At 38.6% G+C, this 20,621-nt stretch overlaps 1 protein-coding gene across 2 annotated transcripts in view; it reads left to right on the forward strand.

The window, feature by feature from the left end:
* Positions 1-20,621, forward strand: part of LOC140274792 (glutamate receptor ionotropic, kainate 5-like) — a 78,333-nt gene that overhangs the window by 53,059 nt on the left and 4,653 nt on the right. For both annotated transcript variants that reach the window (XM_072370155.1, XM_072370156.1), the window contains exons 13-17: positions 3,733-3,842; positions 4,430-4,603; positions 9,469-9,634; positions 10,181-10,406; positions 16,247-16,375. In XM_072370155.1, coding sequence (XP_072226256.1) covers positions 3,733-3,842; positions 4,430-4,603; positions 9,469-9,634; positions 10,181-10,406; positions 16,247-16,375 — 805 coding nt within the window. The remainder of the gene's footprint in view (positions 1-3,732; positions 3,843-4,429; positions 4,604-9,468; positions 9,635-10,180; positions 10,407-16,246; positions 16,376-20,621) is intronic.

The following is a 20,621-nucleotide window of genomic DNA, read 5'->3' on the forward strand; positions in this document are numbered from 1 at the left end:
CTGAAACCTTTAGATCAGAGAATCAGTTGGTGCTTAAAGTGTGTCATTTGACTTTATACTCTTCCTGATCCTCACTATAGTTTTAGCATTATAGTATATGGACAGTTTATGGCCCTCATGACTTTTACTGACATGCAGTATGGACTACGGGTTCTTCAGGTGTGTGCTTTATTAAATCGTATCCAATCAATTCAGTTTTTCACACGCCTCATGTATAGTAAAGCAAAACAAGATACTGTACTAATAACCCAAGTGGCCACGGAGTTCCTGAAGAGTCTGAGTACTCTTACCATGTTTTTATGATATGATGTGTTTTTGATCTGGGTAAAAACGACAGTTGCACCTACATAAACCTAAAGCTTAATACAAATTACAAAAGTTAAGAGAGTGTCTTTCTGAGAATCTGATGCAAAACAAAACAGTTACTCTGCAGGAAGCTTTGCAGAGATGCTGCTGTCTCCCCATTTCCTGGAGTCTGTAACATGAAAGCCAGAAAGCAGATTTTTATATAAATGCTTTTAATGTACACAGTCTACATGTGGTGCACTTTGTTATGATTACAGTGCAGGGTATATTCTGAGGATATTCAAATTTTGGAGTGTGTTGTTCTACAAGTTGTACACACGGACATCGACAGACACGGAGGTGGTTTAGAAGGAGGAGAATTACAGTATATTTTAATCTATTATTTTATCTTAAAATCAATTTTCCACCAAAAGCCTGTATTTATATGCATGGCATCAAATCTGAATAAAGGAAGGGATGAATCACGAATGTAAGTAAATGTGAGTCTTTTCCAGCAATAATTATTGTGGATATGACATTTATTCATTTGTCATTATCATTAAAAGATTCTCTTGTGTCTCTTTGAGGTCAGGATTATGATGGGTGCATCGTCCCAGCCTGCAGATAATGTACATCTGCAGCTCATTAGCATGCACTTCCACCATCTGTCCTCCATGTTTGATCCAGTCCACTGTGACAACGTCAGTGTGTTGACTCAGTGATCAATCAGCTGCTTAATGTGTGTACGGCACGGCTGTTCTCACACAGCAGCATCCCAGATGCATTTTCTTAAGTGTTTATTTAAGGATTAAGTTGACTGAGAGCACATTTTTACTCACAGTAACGGCCTGCAGTGGCAATTTATGCCCTCACGCTGCCGAGTTGTGAGAGATACATCGCCTCGATCAGGAGGACAACTTCAGCCTCCTGGTCGGGGCTGAATTGGAGGATTTGATCTGAGCTGCCATAAATTTGCTCTACTAAACACCAGGCTGCTCTTATTGAGTGCAGCACCCCTGATGGATGGGCACACAGGCAATGTTGACTGTGGCAAACACACTGACATATTGGCAGGATTTATCAGCTGAGGGACCACAGGGCAAATATGAACTTCAAGGCTCCTACTGACCCTTTTTCTTTTCATTGCATTTTCTCTGTCAAAACTCTTATCAAAATTTGGTAAATAAATGTTGGTAATAAAGCAGGAACCATTCACCTTTACATGTATACAGTAGAAATATCCATCTGGAAAGCACACACTGAGGTGGAAAAATCATTGGAAATTCCCCTTAATTGTTCAACATGTGATTGTTGAATCTTCACTGGGTGCTACAATACTGTGGGTTTTAATGTGCATAAAGCTGATCTCAGCAGGAAGCATATGCTAGAAAGTGCACTCAAGCACAGTGGTAACAATACACACTCATACTCAATATGCACATATCCTGCTGTACATATTTCTCCTTTTGTACTTGTTCTTGAACATATTAAACTAAACAACAGCTATTTAATCTCAAACTAACTCTGTCGCTCCAAAAGTAATTAAATATACAATACAGTCAAGTCTGGGAGCATATAATTAGTATTACAACACATTATAAATACACAGAGACATGCTGCTTGCATCCACATAGCTTACTAACACATTAAAAGACGGTAATCTATTTAATTGCCCAAGCTGTTGATTTATGCATACACATTAGTGAAGATCCATTGTGTTAATCTGTGTTCTTGCTTGTCCCCTGGTGCTGAACAGTATGACCGAATGTGAACTACTGGTCCCGATTCATCAGTCCTTGCTATATTATAACCTTAACATTCATTGATTCGGAGGGGTAGCATTTTACCACAGTGCAGTCAAGTGACTGTGACATCATCATAGAGGAGATACCAGCTGTGTATGAGGCAGATGGAATGAGGGTAAATGTGAGCAGCGGGTGACAGCAGTGTATTTACTTTTGTGCCCTTTTCTCTCCTTTATGAATTACTAAACTTAATGATGATGTACTATTTTATATAAACTTTGTGAAACAACATGATGAAAATATATCATATTATATCATCTGTGTCAATATTTGATGTGCTGCGTGTGGAATAACTCTTGAACAGTTATTGTTTTAATGCTGCAGTCTCACGTCACAGTTTGGTCAAAGTGTTTTTCATCTTTTTGCCCAAGTCCTTAAGATTTTCTCCTCGAACCTTTCCTTCAGCTTGTGGTATTTTCCAAAGAGGTCAAAGAAAAGTGCTGAGGATGGTCAGCATTGTACAGTTTTACTTTGATATTAAATTGGTGCTATGTTTTGTTTATTATATCATATCTTTCCTTTAACAGTTAGAGAATTCAAGACTACTACTCGTGTACTTTTGCATAATTTCACTTGGCTTGAATGAGTCCAACATTTGGGTCCTCTCTGCCAAGGACTACATGCACTGTAATAGAAATGATAATTATAATTATAATTTGTATCATCTTCCCTTGGAAAGGCATCGATCAAAAACCTGTGCGTATGGTTTAGCATAAACTGTGTCAGACTTAACCATGCCATGTGCACTGATGCACCCTCGTTGAATCTCAAATCCTTTTGCTGTTGCCGGGGGAGGATAGAGGCTTCGCAGAGAGCTGGGAAAAGAAGTAATGACTCAGGTCAATGTAAAGCATCTCTGTTGGAATCAAGCTGATGGCAACCGGAAAGCTTGTAACAGTAATTTGCTAGTTTTTCTTTCTTTTTTTTCTTTTTGTAATACACGTCTACTTGGCACTATTGTATTCCAAGAGTGTAATTTCGTAAATTGCATAGCTGTCAGTCAGAGAAAGAGGGTTGTGTGTGTGAGCCTGAGACGTTTATATTTTTCTGTCTGTCGTGACAGGGTCTTTATCGCAATTCAGTGCTGCCACCTTGAAGGTATTTGAACTTCCACCCCCACTAAAAGTAATGATTTTTTTTAGTCAAAGTATGAAAGACCACTGATCAGCTGCTAAGTGTATGTCATGCAATGTGGATAAAAATCTTTTGTCATGTTTGCTTATCCTCCTTAAACAATGCTAAAGAGAGATTTTGTTAACTTCTAAATATGGTCCTGATTGTTAAAAAAAACACCAGAAATGTTTTTGGCCACTTTCAGAAGATAAATAGCATTTCAAAGATGGGTTTATCATCACAGTAACTCATAATGGAAGAAAACTTGTTGAGCTTGTTTTATTTGCCCTGTCGTCTTTTAACTTCCCACCTTGCTGCAGTTGTTTTCCACTACAGCATGATGTTGCTGATGGGTGTTATTACGGGTGCAAGTGAGCAGACAAACTCATCTTCAAACCTGCACAGCATTCATACTGCTACCTCTGAGGCTACAAAAAGGAAATTAAAGGGCAAATCATGTTCTCAGCTGTTGTGCTTCAAACAAAAATTAAGCTTCAGTTTAGAAAAACTGTCTGGGTGTGTGTTTCAGGGTCGCAAACCAGGCTACTTCTCCTTTCTGGACCCGTTCTCTCCGGCCGTCTGGCTCTTCATGCTCCTGGCTTACCTCGCTGTCAGCTGTGTCCTGTTCCTCGCAGCCAGGTAGGACATCTGCCTTTTCATTTTAGTTTAAAACCATAGTGAGAACATTTCTGAATTTTGTTTGGTCCTAACTTTGGGATAGACATTCCCGTACACTTGGGTTTAACCTAAGGAGATAGAGGTCAACAATCTGACATTGCAACCAAAACCCCAGTCAGTTCACATGTAAACATTACAGTTGGAGTAAATGAGAATCCTCACCCTCAAAGACGTTTACCCAAAAGGTTTCGTTCCAGTGCACAGAAGTGCACAGATGCACAAATGCATTAAAAATTCTGCAGTTATCAAAGTACCCAAGTTTATGAGTACACGACCTGATATTTTTTCTGTGAATTAGGCTGAACATGATCTGTCTAATCTTTTTCCTGTCTTTTCATATCACAAAACTTAAAAATTTAAAATCTTTTGTAACTTTTAGAAAATAAATCAGAAGACTAGAAGCAATTTGTAAGAAATTACCCAAGTTGTACAGCTCAGTGAAAGTGCAGTCAACATAGTAATATGTTCATTTTGTAAAAAAAACTATACAATTTGTTTGCATGTGCCTTTATTAAAAAAAAAAGTTTATTATTTCCCCTCCTCTCCAGGCTTAGTCCTTATGAGTGGTATAACCCTCACCCATGTTTGCGGGAGCGGCGGGACATCCTGGAGAACCAGTACACACTGGGTAACAGCCTGTGGTTCCCTGTTGGAGGCTTCATGCAGCAGGGCTCAGAGATCATGCCCCGGGCGCTGTCCACTCGCTGCGTCAGCGGAGTCTGGTTTGTATCATGGGATACTTTTGTGTTGTTTATGTTTCAGGTGCACTTTACATTAAAGTAACCTGAACCAGAGGTGTTCTTTAAAACTTTAAGCATATTTCCATCTGCAACGCAGCCAACATCTACAAAAAAAGTATGGGCTTCGTCTGCAGCGATGACTAATCACTTAGCAAGTGGCAAAGAAAACAGTCGAGACTGGCAGTGTGACGAGCCAAAATGAAACAAAAATAAAATCTAACCTTGGAAGCTGTTTAAAGGAAACAAAATAGGCTTTGATTTTGATTTAAGCCTCTGTCCACAATAAAAATGTAAAAAAAATGGTAAAAATGAAATGATTAAGCTGGGATAGGCTCTGGACCCTCTGAATAGGTTACAGAAAATGAATGGATGGATGAAGTTATCACATAGAATGCACTTACGCATGCAACATGTCAGCTGGAACTACAAAATATAGTGAATACCTTACTGGATCAGTTACCTTGAGCCAACTGCATTTATGATAAAATTATATTAGCACTTAATAATCTAAAATGTTATTATAAAACTATGATGAGAAAGTCTATTTGTGCAAGTGTCTTGTTCAACCAACCTACATTTGTTTATGCTGTTGTGAGAAAGATTCATTAAAGTTAACACCCCCCCCCAGACGACACGTTTAGATGCAACAGTGCCTCCCAGTGAGTGTTGTAATTATGACAGAGCAAAGAGGAAGGAAAGTCACAAGTTGCCACTGCAAGATTGACACCTTTTGACTACAAGATTGTAGTTATGTTTCTTGATCTTTTCTTTTTTTTGGGGGGTGGGGGGGGGGGTGGGGGTGGGGGGGGGGGGGGCTCAAATGATAGCCCTGATCTGCCCTCTCTAAGCCAACGCAGTCTCTTCCCTTCCTTGTCCCTTTTCCTCCTCTCTCGTCCTCTCTGTCCTTTACACCCTCCTCATTACACTCAACACCAGGAATATAAGATTAAGTTGAACAGATGGTAGTGACTCTGGTGTGAGAATGATGTCATTTTTCCCAATAATTTACCTCTGCTCCTCTGTCGTTATGCCCTCTCTTCAACTCAAAACAGGGTATGTCCCTCACTTTTAACTCAAATTCACTGAATGCTGTCTAATAGATTCACAGTAGCTGATTAACTCGAATTTTCTGTCATATTACAGGTGTTTGGGAGTTTTTAGAGTTTCCAACAAAGACAGAATCTTCTTCAAATCTCCCCAGATTGCCACACCAATATAAAATGTTCATTGCTGAAAGAGGAAAAGCTCCAAACTTTTACAATAAAAACTGAAATTAGTGAAGGAAAAGGAATCCCAGGACCCCTGAGGGTTATCTGTGACTATTAACCAGAAAACAACAATGAGGTTAGAAGCCACTGGACCACAGCACTGCGCTGCGATGTATTACATACATTAGTGGGAGCTAGCTCCAGTTTACACGTTCAATGATAATGTCATTTCGCAGGGGCTCATTTTCTGAGGAACTTTTAATACTAGAAGTATTCTATATTTTCACTCAGGTAATATTTTTCCATGCAATTACTATTTTGGACTGAGTATTACTGAATCTTATGCCCACCATCCCTCAGTCCCAGTAGCTGCAGCCCGACAGATGGTGGACAATACTGGAGGGAAGCCATCGGTATTTTTTTTCTCTGACAGCTCTCGGCTGTATCTGATACTTAGCCTTATAAAAGCTCATGATGGCTGTGGGACAAGCTATAATATACTGATGTCTGTCTGTTTATCTCTATGTGGCTTTGTTGGCATTTTTAGGTAAAAGAGAAAGAAAAATGGAGCTTGAAAATGCATGTACCCATAAATCCTAACTGTAGTTATTAAGTCTAACATGAAAAAGTGCACGTACCTGCACTTTAACTGCAAAGACAAAAATGTATTTTTCAGGAATGGTCCAGTTTGTGACCATCAGTCAGGACGTTTGGAACCTTGACCTGCTTAGTGAATTCAGCTAGTTCAAGCTGATCAGTCTGTTACTGCTTTCATATACTTTCTTTCTTTTTGTAGTTAACTTGTTAGTCTTTTTCCACCGGGTTGGTGGAGTTTGTTTTATCTTGCAGCTCTTTTCTTTTTGGCTTCAACTCCTCTCTGTCTGACTCCATTTTGTAAAAGCTCATTCAAGATTTAGCCTGAGACTAAAAGCTCTGTCCATTTTACTTAAGATGCTTTAAAGCTGGCTCGTCAATCTAGATGTGAGAACCAGGGGTTGACAAATAGAAATAGCTGTGAAAGGTTGAAGGTTGTGAGATAATCTAAATTCTCACTGTTTGTGACTGTTTCTCCAACCCTTTCTCCTGTCCTGTTCTCCCAATTATGTTCATTGGTTGTATTTCAGCACATTGTTTTTAAACTTTTTATCAGTATCATTTTTCAGAATGAGTCACCATACTTCTGAACATTAGAGTCAGCAGGCAGAGGTCTGGATGGAACTCATTGTTCATTACTCTTAATGATACTGTGGTTCAGGCAACGGGAGCACTTTGGTTAAGCTTAATGAAATATTGGGGGTTTAATCAAATGTACAAAAAAAAGTAGGGCCAGGACTCGATTAAAAAAAATAATAGAATTAATTAGAGTCTTTATAATTAATTAATCGAAATTAACCGCATTTTTAATCGCATATAAATATTTGACCTGAGAATGTTGACAAGCAATTTTTTCACATGGATTTTAGTAAACCATTGAATAATGACTGAATACATAAGCTTAAGCAACAAAACATGTATTTTTTTTTTCAAAGTGGTACTTAACCAGCCGTGCTCTTATCGACGCTTCCATCCATCCGTCCGTTTTTATTTTATTTTTTATGCCTTTTAATGGACAGAACAGATAAAAAGAGACAGAAAGCAGGGAGAGGGGGAATGACACGCAGTAAAAGGCCGTCCGATGCAGGATTCGAACCGGGGCCGAAAGCAGCGAGGACTGTGGCCTCTGTACACGGGCACCTGCACAACCCACTACTACGCTACCGACCATCACATATATTAAAACAAAATCTCCCATCCACGGGGCCAACCAAAGCGCTCTCATCAGCACATTCGTTCATGTTTGACTATTGTTCACTGTGGTTTGTTGTTGTCTGAAGTCATGAACTTCAGTTGGTGCTCCAGTATAATCGGTATGCCTGAAACTCATCCAGTGAGAAACGTTCCGCGGTGCAAAAATAATTACGATTAAAATGCGTAAATTTTTTTTAACACATTCATTTTTCTGTAATTAATTCATCTTGATTAACGCGTTAAAGTCCCGGCCCTTAAAAAAAACCATCTTTTGTCTTTAGTAACTGTAGACTGCCTGGGCTTAAACAGAACTGTCTAACAGCAAGAGTGGAGCTTTTGGCAGATAAAAAGATTTTCTCTTATCTCTGAAAATATGTTTGATAATTATGGATACTGGGATGTGGGGAATTTTGAGTCCTTGGGCTCATGGGCCTATTTAGGGCCAGGACTAGTGTCCCAGTAGCTGCTGAAACATGATTAACCCGTGGGGTCCCTCGTACAGTTATTGTTGGCTTGACTCGTCATGGAAAAGTAAAATTGTGAAATCGTGGCACTTTTAACACTTTACAACTATAGAAATTCTGTTTTTCTATCTTAAAAGAAATGAGACAATAGAGCTTAAAATAGCTTTACTTTTAATAAGATATTATTTACAAGTAAAAAACAGCTATTTCCAAAGAAACACGTATGCTGAAATTCTGAATGGGCTTTTTTCCTGCATGCATAAATACCCCCATGGAGACCTATTAGAATAGGACAGGTGTATGCTGATAGCAAATAGATTCCACTTGCTGTTATATATTTTCTTAATAACATATTTGCTGATACAGTTTGGTTGCACTGCCAGATATTTTCTAAGCTTGCATGAACATACATGACATCAAATCTGGTTATAAAAGTTCATTATAATTTCATGAGTGCTCAACATGACACAGTTTATTTTCAAACTTTACATTTTTTTTTATTATTTGTTAAAGGTTTAAACATACAGCATTTGATCGTCGCACCAGTGGCCCGTTCCGTTCTGAGTAAGCTCTGATATATTGGAAGCACTGCTAATTTTATGCCGTTTACTTTCTTTCTGACATTGAGACGAGGACATTTATTCTACCCACACATCTGTCTGTCAAATATAGCCAGTGGATTGTTTTCGCCTTGTTTAGCATAAAAACAGGAAACGGGGAAACAGCTCCAAAGGTCGCATTTATTTTTTGATACCATACCGTTTTATATTGCTCTCACAAACAATATCAAATAAACCGAGAACTACTGCATGTGCTGGAGAATTTTTATGCAGTTGGGCATCTGACCCCAGCGGACATTCTTTTAGAAGTCTTCCTTGCTCTATTCAGATCATATTCAGTCAAAACTCCTGCTTACTTGTAACATATCATCTCTTTTGTGTAATTTTCAGGTCAAGCATTATTAGAATTACGTGCAATCACAAGAATGCAGATTCTTTGTTTCTTATATTTTGTGACAACTCTAAGTCTGAATTTTCGCTCCCTCCTCCTTTATTCTCTTACCTGCTTTGCTTCTTCTCGTCCTCCCTCTCCTCCTCCGTCTTCCTATCAAAAACTCGCCTCCCTCCTTGAATCCCTTGCTCATCACTTCTACTTTATTTCCTCTGCAGCATAGACATCCTGCTTGTGTCTGCTGCAGCTGGAGTTCATATTTAAGTTGATGATTTTTTACCTAAATCTCCTGACGTTTCCTGCAGTGGCCTCCATCTGTCTCCTTGCCGCTTTCCCCTTGCAGCTCTTAATGAAAGAAGGGAGAGGAAAATAAAGAGCTCTGTCTCAGTGCTGTGGGGTAAATAAAAGTTAAAGCTGTTTTTCTCCTGTTCTCCAGGTGGGCGTTCACGCTCATCATCATCTCATCCTACACAGCCAACCTAGCGGCGTTTCTCACTGTACAGAGGATGGAGGTGCCCATTGAGTCTCCCGATGACCTGGCCGACCAAACCAACATCCAGTATGGCACCATCCATGGAGGATCCACAATGACCTTCTTCATGGTGAGACTGGGAGAGAGCTTGTCGGAGATTCTCTTTTTGAATAAATCTGTTAGGTTAATGAGCAAGAAATTGAAACTGCTTTTTGACAGCAAAAGGATGATAAGAATTCTTAAGTTCTATTATTTCCATTATCTTGCTGGGGCACCTTTTCATCAGTGGATTGACTCACATTAACAAAAGTGCATGAAAACAAAGATTACTTTGCATTTTCCCAAAAACTCACCAGGCCATAAAAAAAATCCTCAAGAAATCCACAATTTCATGTTTTTTAAAAGAAATAATGCCACTGTTAATTCTTATCTTTACATAGGAATCTAACAAAGCATTTACTCTTTAAATAATCAAAATATAGAATCTGTCACTAATATGGCTAAAAAAAAGGGAGGCACTGCCTGGATACTAACCCTGTAGCGAACCAGAGATTCCATAAGTATGTGGTGCAGACAGGAAAGTTTCAAAATGTTCCAAATGGTATATTCCAGGCTTTTGGAAAACCTTCCCTGTCCTTTTACACAGTGTCATCCCTTTCTCTCCACCCATCCCCAGAACTCACGGTACCAGACATACCAGCGGATGTGGAACTACATGAACTCCAAGCAGCCTAGTGTGTTCGTGAAGAGCACAGAGGAAGGCATTGCCCGCGTCCTGAACTCCAAGTACGCCTTCTTGATGGAGAGCACCATGAATGAGTACTACCGCAGCCTAAACTGCAACCTCACGCAGATAGGAGGTCTGCTTGACACAAAGGGATACGGCATTGGCATGCCTCTGGGTGAGTGGTGCTGTGTGGAGAAGTTTACACCACTTAAACACTATATATCAAAAGGCAGAAGAGCTGGACATCAAAAGTCATAAATCTGCAACACTGTCATCACAGACCACTTCAGCTGCCACTTTAAAAACAAATCTGAAATAGATTCAGCCACTGAGCCAATTAAATTGGTCTCAATATGTGAAAAAGCTAAATATAAAGCCAAGATCAACAGTAGTTATCAAACAAGCTGCTGCAAGTGCTCCCGTGTGCTCCCACGTCTGATATCTGATCACATAAAACTAATGACAGAGGCAGATCAACCTCTAAAAATGATGAAAGTGCAGCAGGCAGGCAACTGCAGTCAGACAGCAGCTTCTGATTATTCAGTGAACCAAACCTCCTAAATAAAACTGAAAATCGTACAGTGTTGTTTTTTTTTTGTGGTGTTCGCTAGCTAGATACCAAAAGAAAGCCAAAAGGCATCACACACCTAAAATAACTAGATTAAACATGCCAATTGATGTAAAGTTACCACCAGCAGATGGAAACAAGGGATAGCAATTAGCCTGTTTCTCTAAACTATGATTAAGCGAGTTATGGGTTTGAAAGGCATCCACACGTACAACTCTGGGCATCACAGACTAAAGCTGTTTAAGCTGGCAGAAGGCATCATATCACTACAACGCTGTTATGTTCAGGGCTGTGTCCATGTGACATGATGGGAATCACGATCCATGAATAGTAGTATGTGTAAGCCCTAACCATGTGTGTTTTTCTATCTCTATCCCATTGCATATGAGAGTTGAGTAGAAAGCACATTCTGTCTCCTCAATATAAGGATTTGTGACCAAATCAACAGTGAAATGTGTATATAGTTATGTAACAAGACCTTGAAAGTGGATATTGAGTGTGGATGTCATTAACTCTGCTAATCTATGCACTAACACTTATCATCAATAATAAGTCTGAGGGCAGATGACGAGGTGAGGCCAGACACTGGCAAAACAGATCAAAGTCACACTAGAATCAATATGCATCAATAACTGACTTAATTAATGGCTCATGACTATGGCACATGTGTGATAACTATGATTTTTGGTGCAGGGTACAGAACAGTGTAGTTTGACAATGAAGGCTAAAAAAAATGTATAAAGACTGAAAATAAAAAGCACATAAAAGCAGCTTACGTCTCCATATGTGATGGCCTCAGTGTTCAGCCTCTCCATAAGTCCCGCTTTGATGCCCAATGTCTTGCTATGTTTCCCTATTTATTGAAAGACAGATGAAAAGATGTGGAGAAAGGACAAGGAACAGCACAACAAAGAGGAGAATGGCCTTTCAATCAGCCTGTATGTTGAGTGATGAACATAATAGCAGCACAGGCACGTGTGCCCTCAACGTATTTTATGTCATGTCCCATTCTAAAAGCTCTCACTGACTGTGAGCAATCACAATGGGCTTAAGAAAGAAAAGGAAAGAATGCCGTGTAACTATGACAACAAAGTTCTTCTAGCCTTAGATCTTATCAATGAGCTGCATGAAGTTGGCAAACTGCAGTTCAGTCACTGTAGATATTTACAGACATATCCATTAAGGATTTTACATGTAACATATGTACATGTAAAATGACTGCTTTTCTTAGATCAGAATGTCTCCTTTAGTTGATCGCATGTCTTTTTCAGAAACTCTTACATACTGCCTGTAAGTCTGGATCTAACTGAATCAGGGGGAACTTGCAACCTGACTGGTTTCTTTAAACCTGTCCACAGTGGAGGTCTGCTGCTCATGGCGATGTCTAAAAAAAGGACTACTGTAGATTTTATATTATGATAAATAGTACCATGGAATTGTAAGTCTATTCTGCTGCAGGGGGCAAATTTAAACACTGTTTAAACAATCATTTTTTTTCTTTTGAAAACTTGCCAGGCAAGATATTTGGCATCAAATGGGCATTATATTTCCAGAAAGAAAGCATGAATAAGTTTTCTTTTGACTGGATGTTCGTGGGTTTACAAATGAATCATTATGTATCTTAAAAATATGATAGCTTTTCCCAGTAAGTCAATCTGTCCTCGGTTTTCTTTTTGTGATAGTCAGTGTTGCATTTTAATTAAGATGGTCAAAAAGATAATTGCAGTAGCTGAAGCAAGGATCATTTAGAGTCTCTGTGTGTGTGTGCGTGTGTGTGCGTGTGTGTGGGTGCGTGTGTGTGAGAGAGAGAGAGAGAGAGACAGAGAGAGAGAGAGAGAGAGAGAGAGAGAGAGAGCGCTCTGGTGTCAGATTTCTTTCTTGTGTTTTACAAGTCAGTCTATTAACAAATGTATCGCAAACAGGGACTTCTACTATGAGGCAGGATTAGCGGTTTAAAGAGGTGAAATATGTGTTTTCTGTATTACTAAGTTAGTCCAGTGCTCACTAGGGTGTATCACCATGGCAACTTCTGCCATGGAGCAGGTTATGTTTAAGATATGAGATCAATATACTTGACTAGAGTGAAAGACTTATGTTGTTTGACTTTTACTGAGAAGCCTCACAAGAGATGACTGATCACTCGAAATCTTGTTCCTGTGGATTTTTAGAGATTTGGAACTAAGATGTATTTTTTCATTTATTAAACTCATCACTTAATGATGAAAGATTTCATTGACATTTTCTCAAAGTGTATGAGTGAGCCGTCCATCAAACGTACCAACTGGCATCAAATGATGTAAACGTAAGTTTATATTGAAATTCTGTTATATGAAATGTTTTAAAGTCTGATCAAAATCACTGTCAATCTTAAACCATCTTTCTTTTGCATGTTTCAGTCTGGATAACAGAAATGAGACTTAGACATTGTCAATAAGCCCACTGACTGGGTTTAAACTGCTTTATGAGCCAGACATTACCCCATGAACTCAATTTCCAAGACCAGTCCAATTATTTTTGATAAGTAGGAAATAAAACAGTTACATGCAATCCTGTACTTTTTGTTAGAGAATAATTTATTCAGTTTGTTTCCATTTTCACTTCTGTGCAAACATTGTGCTGTTTCTTTCACTTTGTTTGTTACCGTCTCATTGTCAGTGGACATGCAGGTTTGTTTTTCAGTGCACATCAGCGTGAATGCCGATAAGCCTTCATTTATGTACTTAAATTGTGAAATAAAACTGATTAAGCTGTTTTATTCTATTTTATTTGAGGCAACTGTAAAAACCTATATTTACCGTTTAGACCAGTATCCTTCTCTGCAGTCAGATTCCACATTTCAGGTTCATCATCATTCTCAGCAGAGACTGTTTTTTGCTGCTCTGTGGCGACAGTGAATTTGATGGTGTCTTTTATTGTCTGTGCAGGTTGTGCTTTAAATGCTTTAAGATAGTATTTCATCTTCATCTTCAAATGACATTTAAAAAAAATCCTGTGACCATTGATTTGACCTTGCTTGGCAACATGCTGAAAACATTTGTGGCATTTCATAGTAATTGCCAGACTCATCATCCACTCCACACCTATAGCCTTCTCTTTTATTGTCTGTCTACTTGAAAAAGTTGTCTCACACTCACACTCAGCGCCAACACCTTTAGTTTTTTTATTGCAGCTGAGCTATTTTCTTTCTTTCAAAATGCTTCTCGGATTTTTTTCAGACTCTTCATAGTCTCTAACACCTTTGACAGTTTGAGAGGGGGGACCAGTCACTCATGTAGACAGTGAAATGTGCTCACAGCGAGCAGATTAACTATCATAATGATCATCAAAGTAATGCCTGTTACTTTGTCAAAACACTATGTACAACCACAAGCTTGCAGCTTGGACAGTGATAAAAACATATTATCTACCAGCACTGGTGTCTGGGCCATCTGTTGCTACTACAAACAACAAGCAGTCTGAAGTAAAGTCAGAGGGCAAGGAGGTGAGCAGAAAAGGCTGGAAAGAAAGCTCCAGCTAAATATAATGAGAGATGTGTGGTCATGGATGAAAAAGGCTTTATGGATTTAAGGTGAAGGATGATCAACCTGATAGAAGCCTGGACAGAGCCAATGATCTGAACATATATTTCAAGAGGTTCAGCTTAGATCAACACTCAGCATCTACAGGTTGCTTATTGTCCTGGAGTTGGAATTGAAGATGCCATCATCTACGTGCTTCAGCTCTCATCTGGACAAGGTCCTTCAATGTCTGCAGCAAGATTACAAAGTTTACCTTGTTTACTATAAAAGTAATGATTGCTTACAAACAAACAGAAAATACTACAACAAAATCATTTCCCTTCCCTTATTTCATTTCATTTTCAAAAAGTAATTTTTTTACTCCAGCTTTGTAACATCCAGTCTTCTCAAGGAAGTTGTCTCCACCACCACATGTGTGGACAGTTTTTGTCCACTTCAACAGAATTCTTTCCATTCTTTTTCATGTAAGAATAATAATTAAAGCTTGTGAGTTTCAAATGATGATAATTTGACTTGTTTAATTCCACTACATCAGCATATTATCCCATTGTGACTGCTGAGCAGTTGCAGGTTATGTATATTTCACTTTATATAAGTAAATATAATGTCCAGGATGAAAAATTGCCTACGTATTTCTGTTAAGTTTAAGGGGAAGCTTTTTGCTGTGTTGTGCTTTCTGCAGTATGTCATCAAGCTTTGATCCACATCATTTGCAAAGTGTGCATGTCCAAATGTCTCTGGACCCAACTGTTTATAACCCAAGTTATATTCAATTTCACTTTACTGTTAACATTTCATTTTACTGCTGCACATAATGTTAAGGGGACAGTATGGGAGGTTGCTGCTGCAGCAGCTGAGTGTTTGAGCGTTATAGCCTGTCATCAAAACCAATGTTCCATTACACAGAGATCTATATTTAGTTTAGCAGCTGGCTGCCCACCACACTTGAACACAAACCTTAGGTGTAAAACAAGATACCAAACAGCAGTGAAACATGTTTGATTTATTTTAAGGATGTTGTTGCAGGTTTTGGGTCTTTCTCAGTTCATTAGAAGATGTTTTCCTGGAAGCAAAATGTCAATGAAATAATCTGCAGAACAGTGAAGTTCAATGAGAAGTGAAAATCTGAGCTCTGGACTTTACTTTCTCTAATATTCAAGAGGTCAGGTTTAGTCTTTTATTGAATAAATCGAAAATCTTAGAGCTTAATTTTCTCACATTTATAAGAAATTATCAAAATTGCTCCTTGATCTTTGTTTCCTCTCCTTTGCCTTTTTCTTTACTGATGCCTGTTACATCAGAGTGCCATTAATGGCCAAAAGGAATAAGGGCACAATGGCTGAACCACTTGGAATATGACATCATTTAAGCCAGATGCAAACTTGGAACCCTCTATCTGAACTTACCCTAACTGAAGCTGGACTTCTTCTTTGGCATAGTAATGCTGACTGTACAGTAATATTATTTGTGGGATTGGTCACCAGATTGAAGTTGCCTGCACACCAAAACTCTCCTGAAAGCAAACAGAAGCCTTCCTTTTTAAACGGCCTCTGACTGGTTGTTTTATCTATGCATTTTTATAGTCTAATTGACAGCTTTTAAGCAAACCAAACTTTGCAAGCAAGCACATTTAAATAAACCAACTAGACAGGTTTGCATATCAATAAAATATTTTTACTAATCCAGATGCATCTTTCAAGCCAGGATGGTGACACCAGGACAGTTAAACATTCCTGCAAATACCAACCATGACCAGTGAAGTCAGCTTGAAAAGACTAATGGCCAGTTAGATGGCCTCACTGAGACACCCACCTAAGAGAAGTGGGATGAGCCATCAGAGTCAGATTTGGTATTGAAAGTAACATTGGAGTTGACCTGATTTTAGACTGAGATGGTAAATGACCTCCCCCTTCCTGTTCCTCCTTACAGGCTCTCCATACAGAGATGAGATCACCCTAGGGATCTTACAGATGCAGGAGAGCAACAGGTTGGAGATCCTGAAGCGACGCTGGTGGGAGGGAGGACAGTGTCTCAAAGAGGAGGATCACCGAGCCAAAGGTAGACACGTTAGCTCCACTCTTTGCATGTCAGGAGGGCCTTCATAGCTTCATACTGAGCACACAAATGAGTGGCCATTTTCTTATTAGACTCTTGGCTCAAATAATGATGTTTATTTCACACTCCATTTGAAGTCACATATGCTTTTAAGGTAGAGGCCATTATTTTATGTTTTTGGTTTCCTCTTTAACTTGTTTTTTTATGACAGGAAGTTGACAAAAATAAAGGGAGATCACACAGAGTATGTGGCCTTGTGAATGGACCATGTTTATTTAAAGTTCTGGTTGTAAATTGTGGTTAAATCAGCTCAGTGAAAAAGAAAAACACCAATGTAGTGTACAAAAAGCAACCTTGCAGACTTCATTAAGAAATTAGTATTTATTTATTCATGTATTAATTTATGGAGACTCATATCACTACAACTAAGAATGAGGTGTTTTTAAATACCTTTAAAATGCCTGAACACAAGATGCACTCAGTTGGAGGGTTTAGGCTTTTTTTTTTAATTACATAACAGCAGTAGCACTTATAAACTTCTAATTTAACACGAGTAACACTGTCGTTGTTTATTATTTTGAGATTTGCACGAGAATTCAAATGTCTTGTTTTCTCCCTTTTTACATCTCATCTCTTTTTTGATGTGACATTTGTACCTCACAAATGACTGAAATTGAATTGTCGATTATTCTGAATTTTCTCTGATTAGTTTTTCACCGATTGACTCATTTCACAACATTGAACACTAATACAGTTTACCGTGCATAGAACATCAACGCTGTCATTGTTTAACAGATCAAAAGATTCCAATTTTGAGCACAAATGGTACGAACAAGGCAATCTGATTCAATGTGGAAAGTCACCCTTCAAACCAAACTGAGACAAACTGCTGCAGCAGATGGTGCAGTCATTAAAAATGTGGAACAATTAGCAGTTAACAGGTCAAAATGTAGCCAAGTTACACCAGAGTCAAACACTTTACAGAATGATGGATTCAGCCAGATGTTCTGCAGACAAAAGTGTCTGTGTGTATTCTGAGGTGACACTTGCAGTTTTGGAAGTTATTTGGGTTGAGATTTGTTTTATGTTTGTTTATGTTTTATGCATTTAGCAGACGCTTTTATCCAAAGCGACTTACAGGTAGGCATGTAGGGTAAGGGGGTCTTGCCTAAGGACCCCTACTGGAGGTAATACCTTTCATTCCAGGGATTTGAACTCAGGTCTCCCACATGGAAGGTGGCAATCATACCACCACACTATCCAGTCACTATTTACAATCCAATGTGCATAATATGATAAAAGGCAGGGAACACTGATGGAGTTAATGTGGTAAGACAAAGAGGCAATTATTGAAATAATGCTACGATTAATAGCATGAATATTTAACTTGAAAGCACTTGATGTGATTAATTAAGTAATCTGTTTAAATGTTCAACATAGATTTCATCTTTATAAAGAATACTCAGCAAATGCAGTTGAAACATGTTCCCAGTCTGTAGCAAAATTACATCAAAGGCCCTTTCAGTATGTAAAAGGTTGGTACTGTAAAGCAATAAATCAAAATGAGCCTTTAAATGAGAATGACAGCAATTTGTAGTAGAAGAACTATGACTTGCCTGTGCAGTGTTAAGACAATGCACTCACTTTACTTATTACCATCTGCTCAGTCTGCTCAGCTGTCAGGGTGATGGCTGACACCACCTTTCCTACGTCTAATATTTGCTCTCACTATTCCCAGTAGCTGTGAGCACTTTTGTAGGGCTTCCTCAGCTGCATGTGTGTGTCCATTTTAACCTGAGACTCTGTATCCCCACCATGACGAAGCTCCTAATTGACTTTCAATTAGAACTGTTTAAGTGGTGCTAACAAATGCAACAAATTGAAAACTGTGTAATTTATTCTTAAAAAGTTGCTCTTATCTAACATTTTTCAGTGAGATTAATTTGTGAGAAGACACATCGGTACATTGCATTCAATCCTCTGGCCTCTCTGTTTTTGCATGGATAAGCAGTGTAACACCATGATGGCAGTTGTGCAAAGTTTTACTGAGGGAAATGCTAATGTTGGTATTTTGATTAATTTGCAATGATAACATGTTGTGCCAAGCAGGTTTGTGGTAATCATGAGCAGCATCTGTTAACAATAACTGATTGGCAGAAAGAAATCACAATTAGTTTGCTGAGAATGTTAATAGTTTTGAGGGTATTTGATCAAGAACATTCTAATGGACAGACTAGACTAGCTTTGATGAGTAATTTCGATATGAATGACTTGAGCAAACAAACAGTCTGATCCAGAGGGCCACCTACAGACGTGCTCTGCTGCTAGCTTGGCTAAATACAACCAATGTTTGTTTTTTTTCCCCGATGATTTATTTTTCCATCTTTCGCCGTGTTTCAGATGTGGTTCATGGTTCAAGAGGTGAGACGTGAAATAGAGACCATAACCTTCATCATTTCATCATTCGCAGTCCTGCTCTCTGCTCTCTGCCTGTCTTTTGTCTATTGATTATAAAGACTGAAATTTTCCCTCAGCGTCTCCATTAGTGATCTGCAGACGTGTTTTCTTTTACTTCTGGTGCATCTCACGGTTACAAGTTTATCTTTATTGACTTTTCCACTATGATAAAAAAAATGTTACCAGCCAATTATAATGGGATTGTGAGCCCTGCCTGTGTATCGATTAGCTGTTCTCTGTCATCTGTTTTTGTAGCTTCTTCATTCCCAGAGCAGAAAAATAATGTCACCAGCAAATTATCCCCATCTATATCTGTGTGTGTGTGTACTCATTACTCGGGTTGTGGAGACAATGATCCTTTACTAGTTGTGTGGACACACACAACTTCCTTTTGGGGACACACATTTACAGATAAAGCTTTTCAGGTTAGAGTAAAATTAGTTTAAGGTTAATTTTAAATGTAGTTTTGGTTATATCTGCAGGAATACAGTTAAAATCATGTAATGTCCCCTGGAGTTATTGAAACATCACTGTGTTAGTGTGGGAAGCCTGACAAAATCAAGCTGTTAAGATCCCATTAAGGCTAATCAAATGTCGCTTTGTTGCTGATTACATAGTAAACAGAACGTATATGCATGTTAGTGTGGATTCTGTGCTCACAAAGACAGAAAGCTCCTGTCAAGGAATTTTTGTCCTGTCTATGAAAACTGATATGAGCTCAAGGAGTGGACTGATTGCATGGGAAAGTGTTATGAACTTAGCATGTTTACATGGAAAAAAAGTAGATTACAATATCTATAAATAATAGAAGAGGTAGGTAAAAAGCTGTATATTTGCGGGGAATTTCTTCCTATAAAGTTTTCAACTTTGTGCCACATTTCACCAGAGAGTCATTGATCAATTCAAAAAGACCTTTTAACATCCAAAATTAATGAAATAGTGAAACGATTCTGAGAGTCTGGCAAAATTTCAGTGGGTAAAGGCCAAGGCTGGAGAAAACTGTTGTTTGTCTTCAGGCAAACTGTCATGCCACCCTGATCAGTATGGCCACATGGGCTCAGACGTACCTTGGAAAACAGTCTGTCACTGCATCGCGAAATATAACTTAAAATTTCATCACACGGCACAGATTAGTTCTCTGTGAACAAGCTTATAGAAAGAAGACTTGTGTTCTGTGGTCAAATGACTCCACATTTCAGCTGCTTTTGGGAAAGACAAACATCTGTTTCTACCTGACAAAGATGTGATACATACAGACTGTTACAAGTAAAAGGTTGAAAAGAAAGCAGCTTGATGGTATGGGAGCTCATCAGTGCATATGCCATTGGTGTGAAAATACCAGAGAGAGACAGATGTCACCATGAAGGCATCATCTTTCTGTAGAGGTCAGTGGTTGTTTCAGCAGGACAATGTAAGACCTCAGTCTGCATTACGAAAGCATGATGTGGCGATGTGTGATTGACTGACTTGTCTGCAGTCCTGATCTGTCTCCTATTGAAAATGTGTCATGAAGACAAAAATCTGACAAAAAACAATCTTCTGCTCAACAAGAATGGACATATACTTTTTTTGCAAAACCGTACCAGTTTGTATCATCTGTTCCTAAATTTTAAGGGTGTAAGAGTGATGTAACACAATAAAAAACATGCCTTGATCCCTGCTTTTTTTTCTAATGTTCCTGGCATCAATTCCAGATTTGTTGATTTATTTATTTTTTTTCTAAATGCAATGGAGTTGGTCATTGAAGACACTGAACAGAAGTTTCAGTTTGTTTTTGTCTGGTAAAGAAAAC

The sequence above is a fragment of the Leuresthes tenuis genome, unplaced genomic scaffold, assembly GCF_036924035.1.
Source record: "Leuresthes tenuis unplaced genomic scaffold, fLeuTen1.0.hap1 SCAF_18, whole genome shotgun sequence".
Lineage (NCBI taxonomy): Eukaryota > Metazoa > Chordata > Actinopteri > Atheriniformes > Atherinopsidae > Leuresthes > Leuresthes tenuis.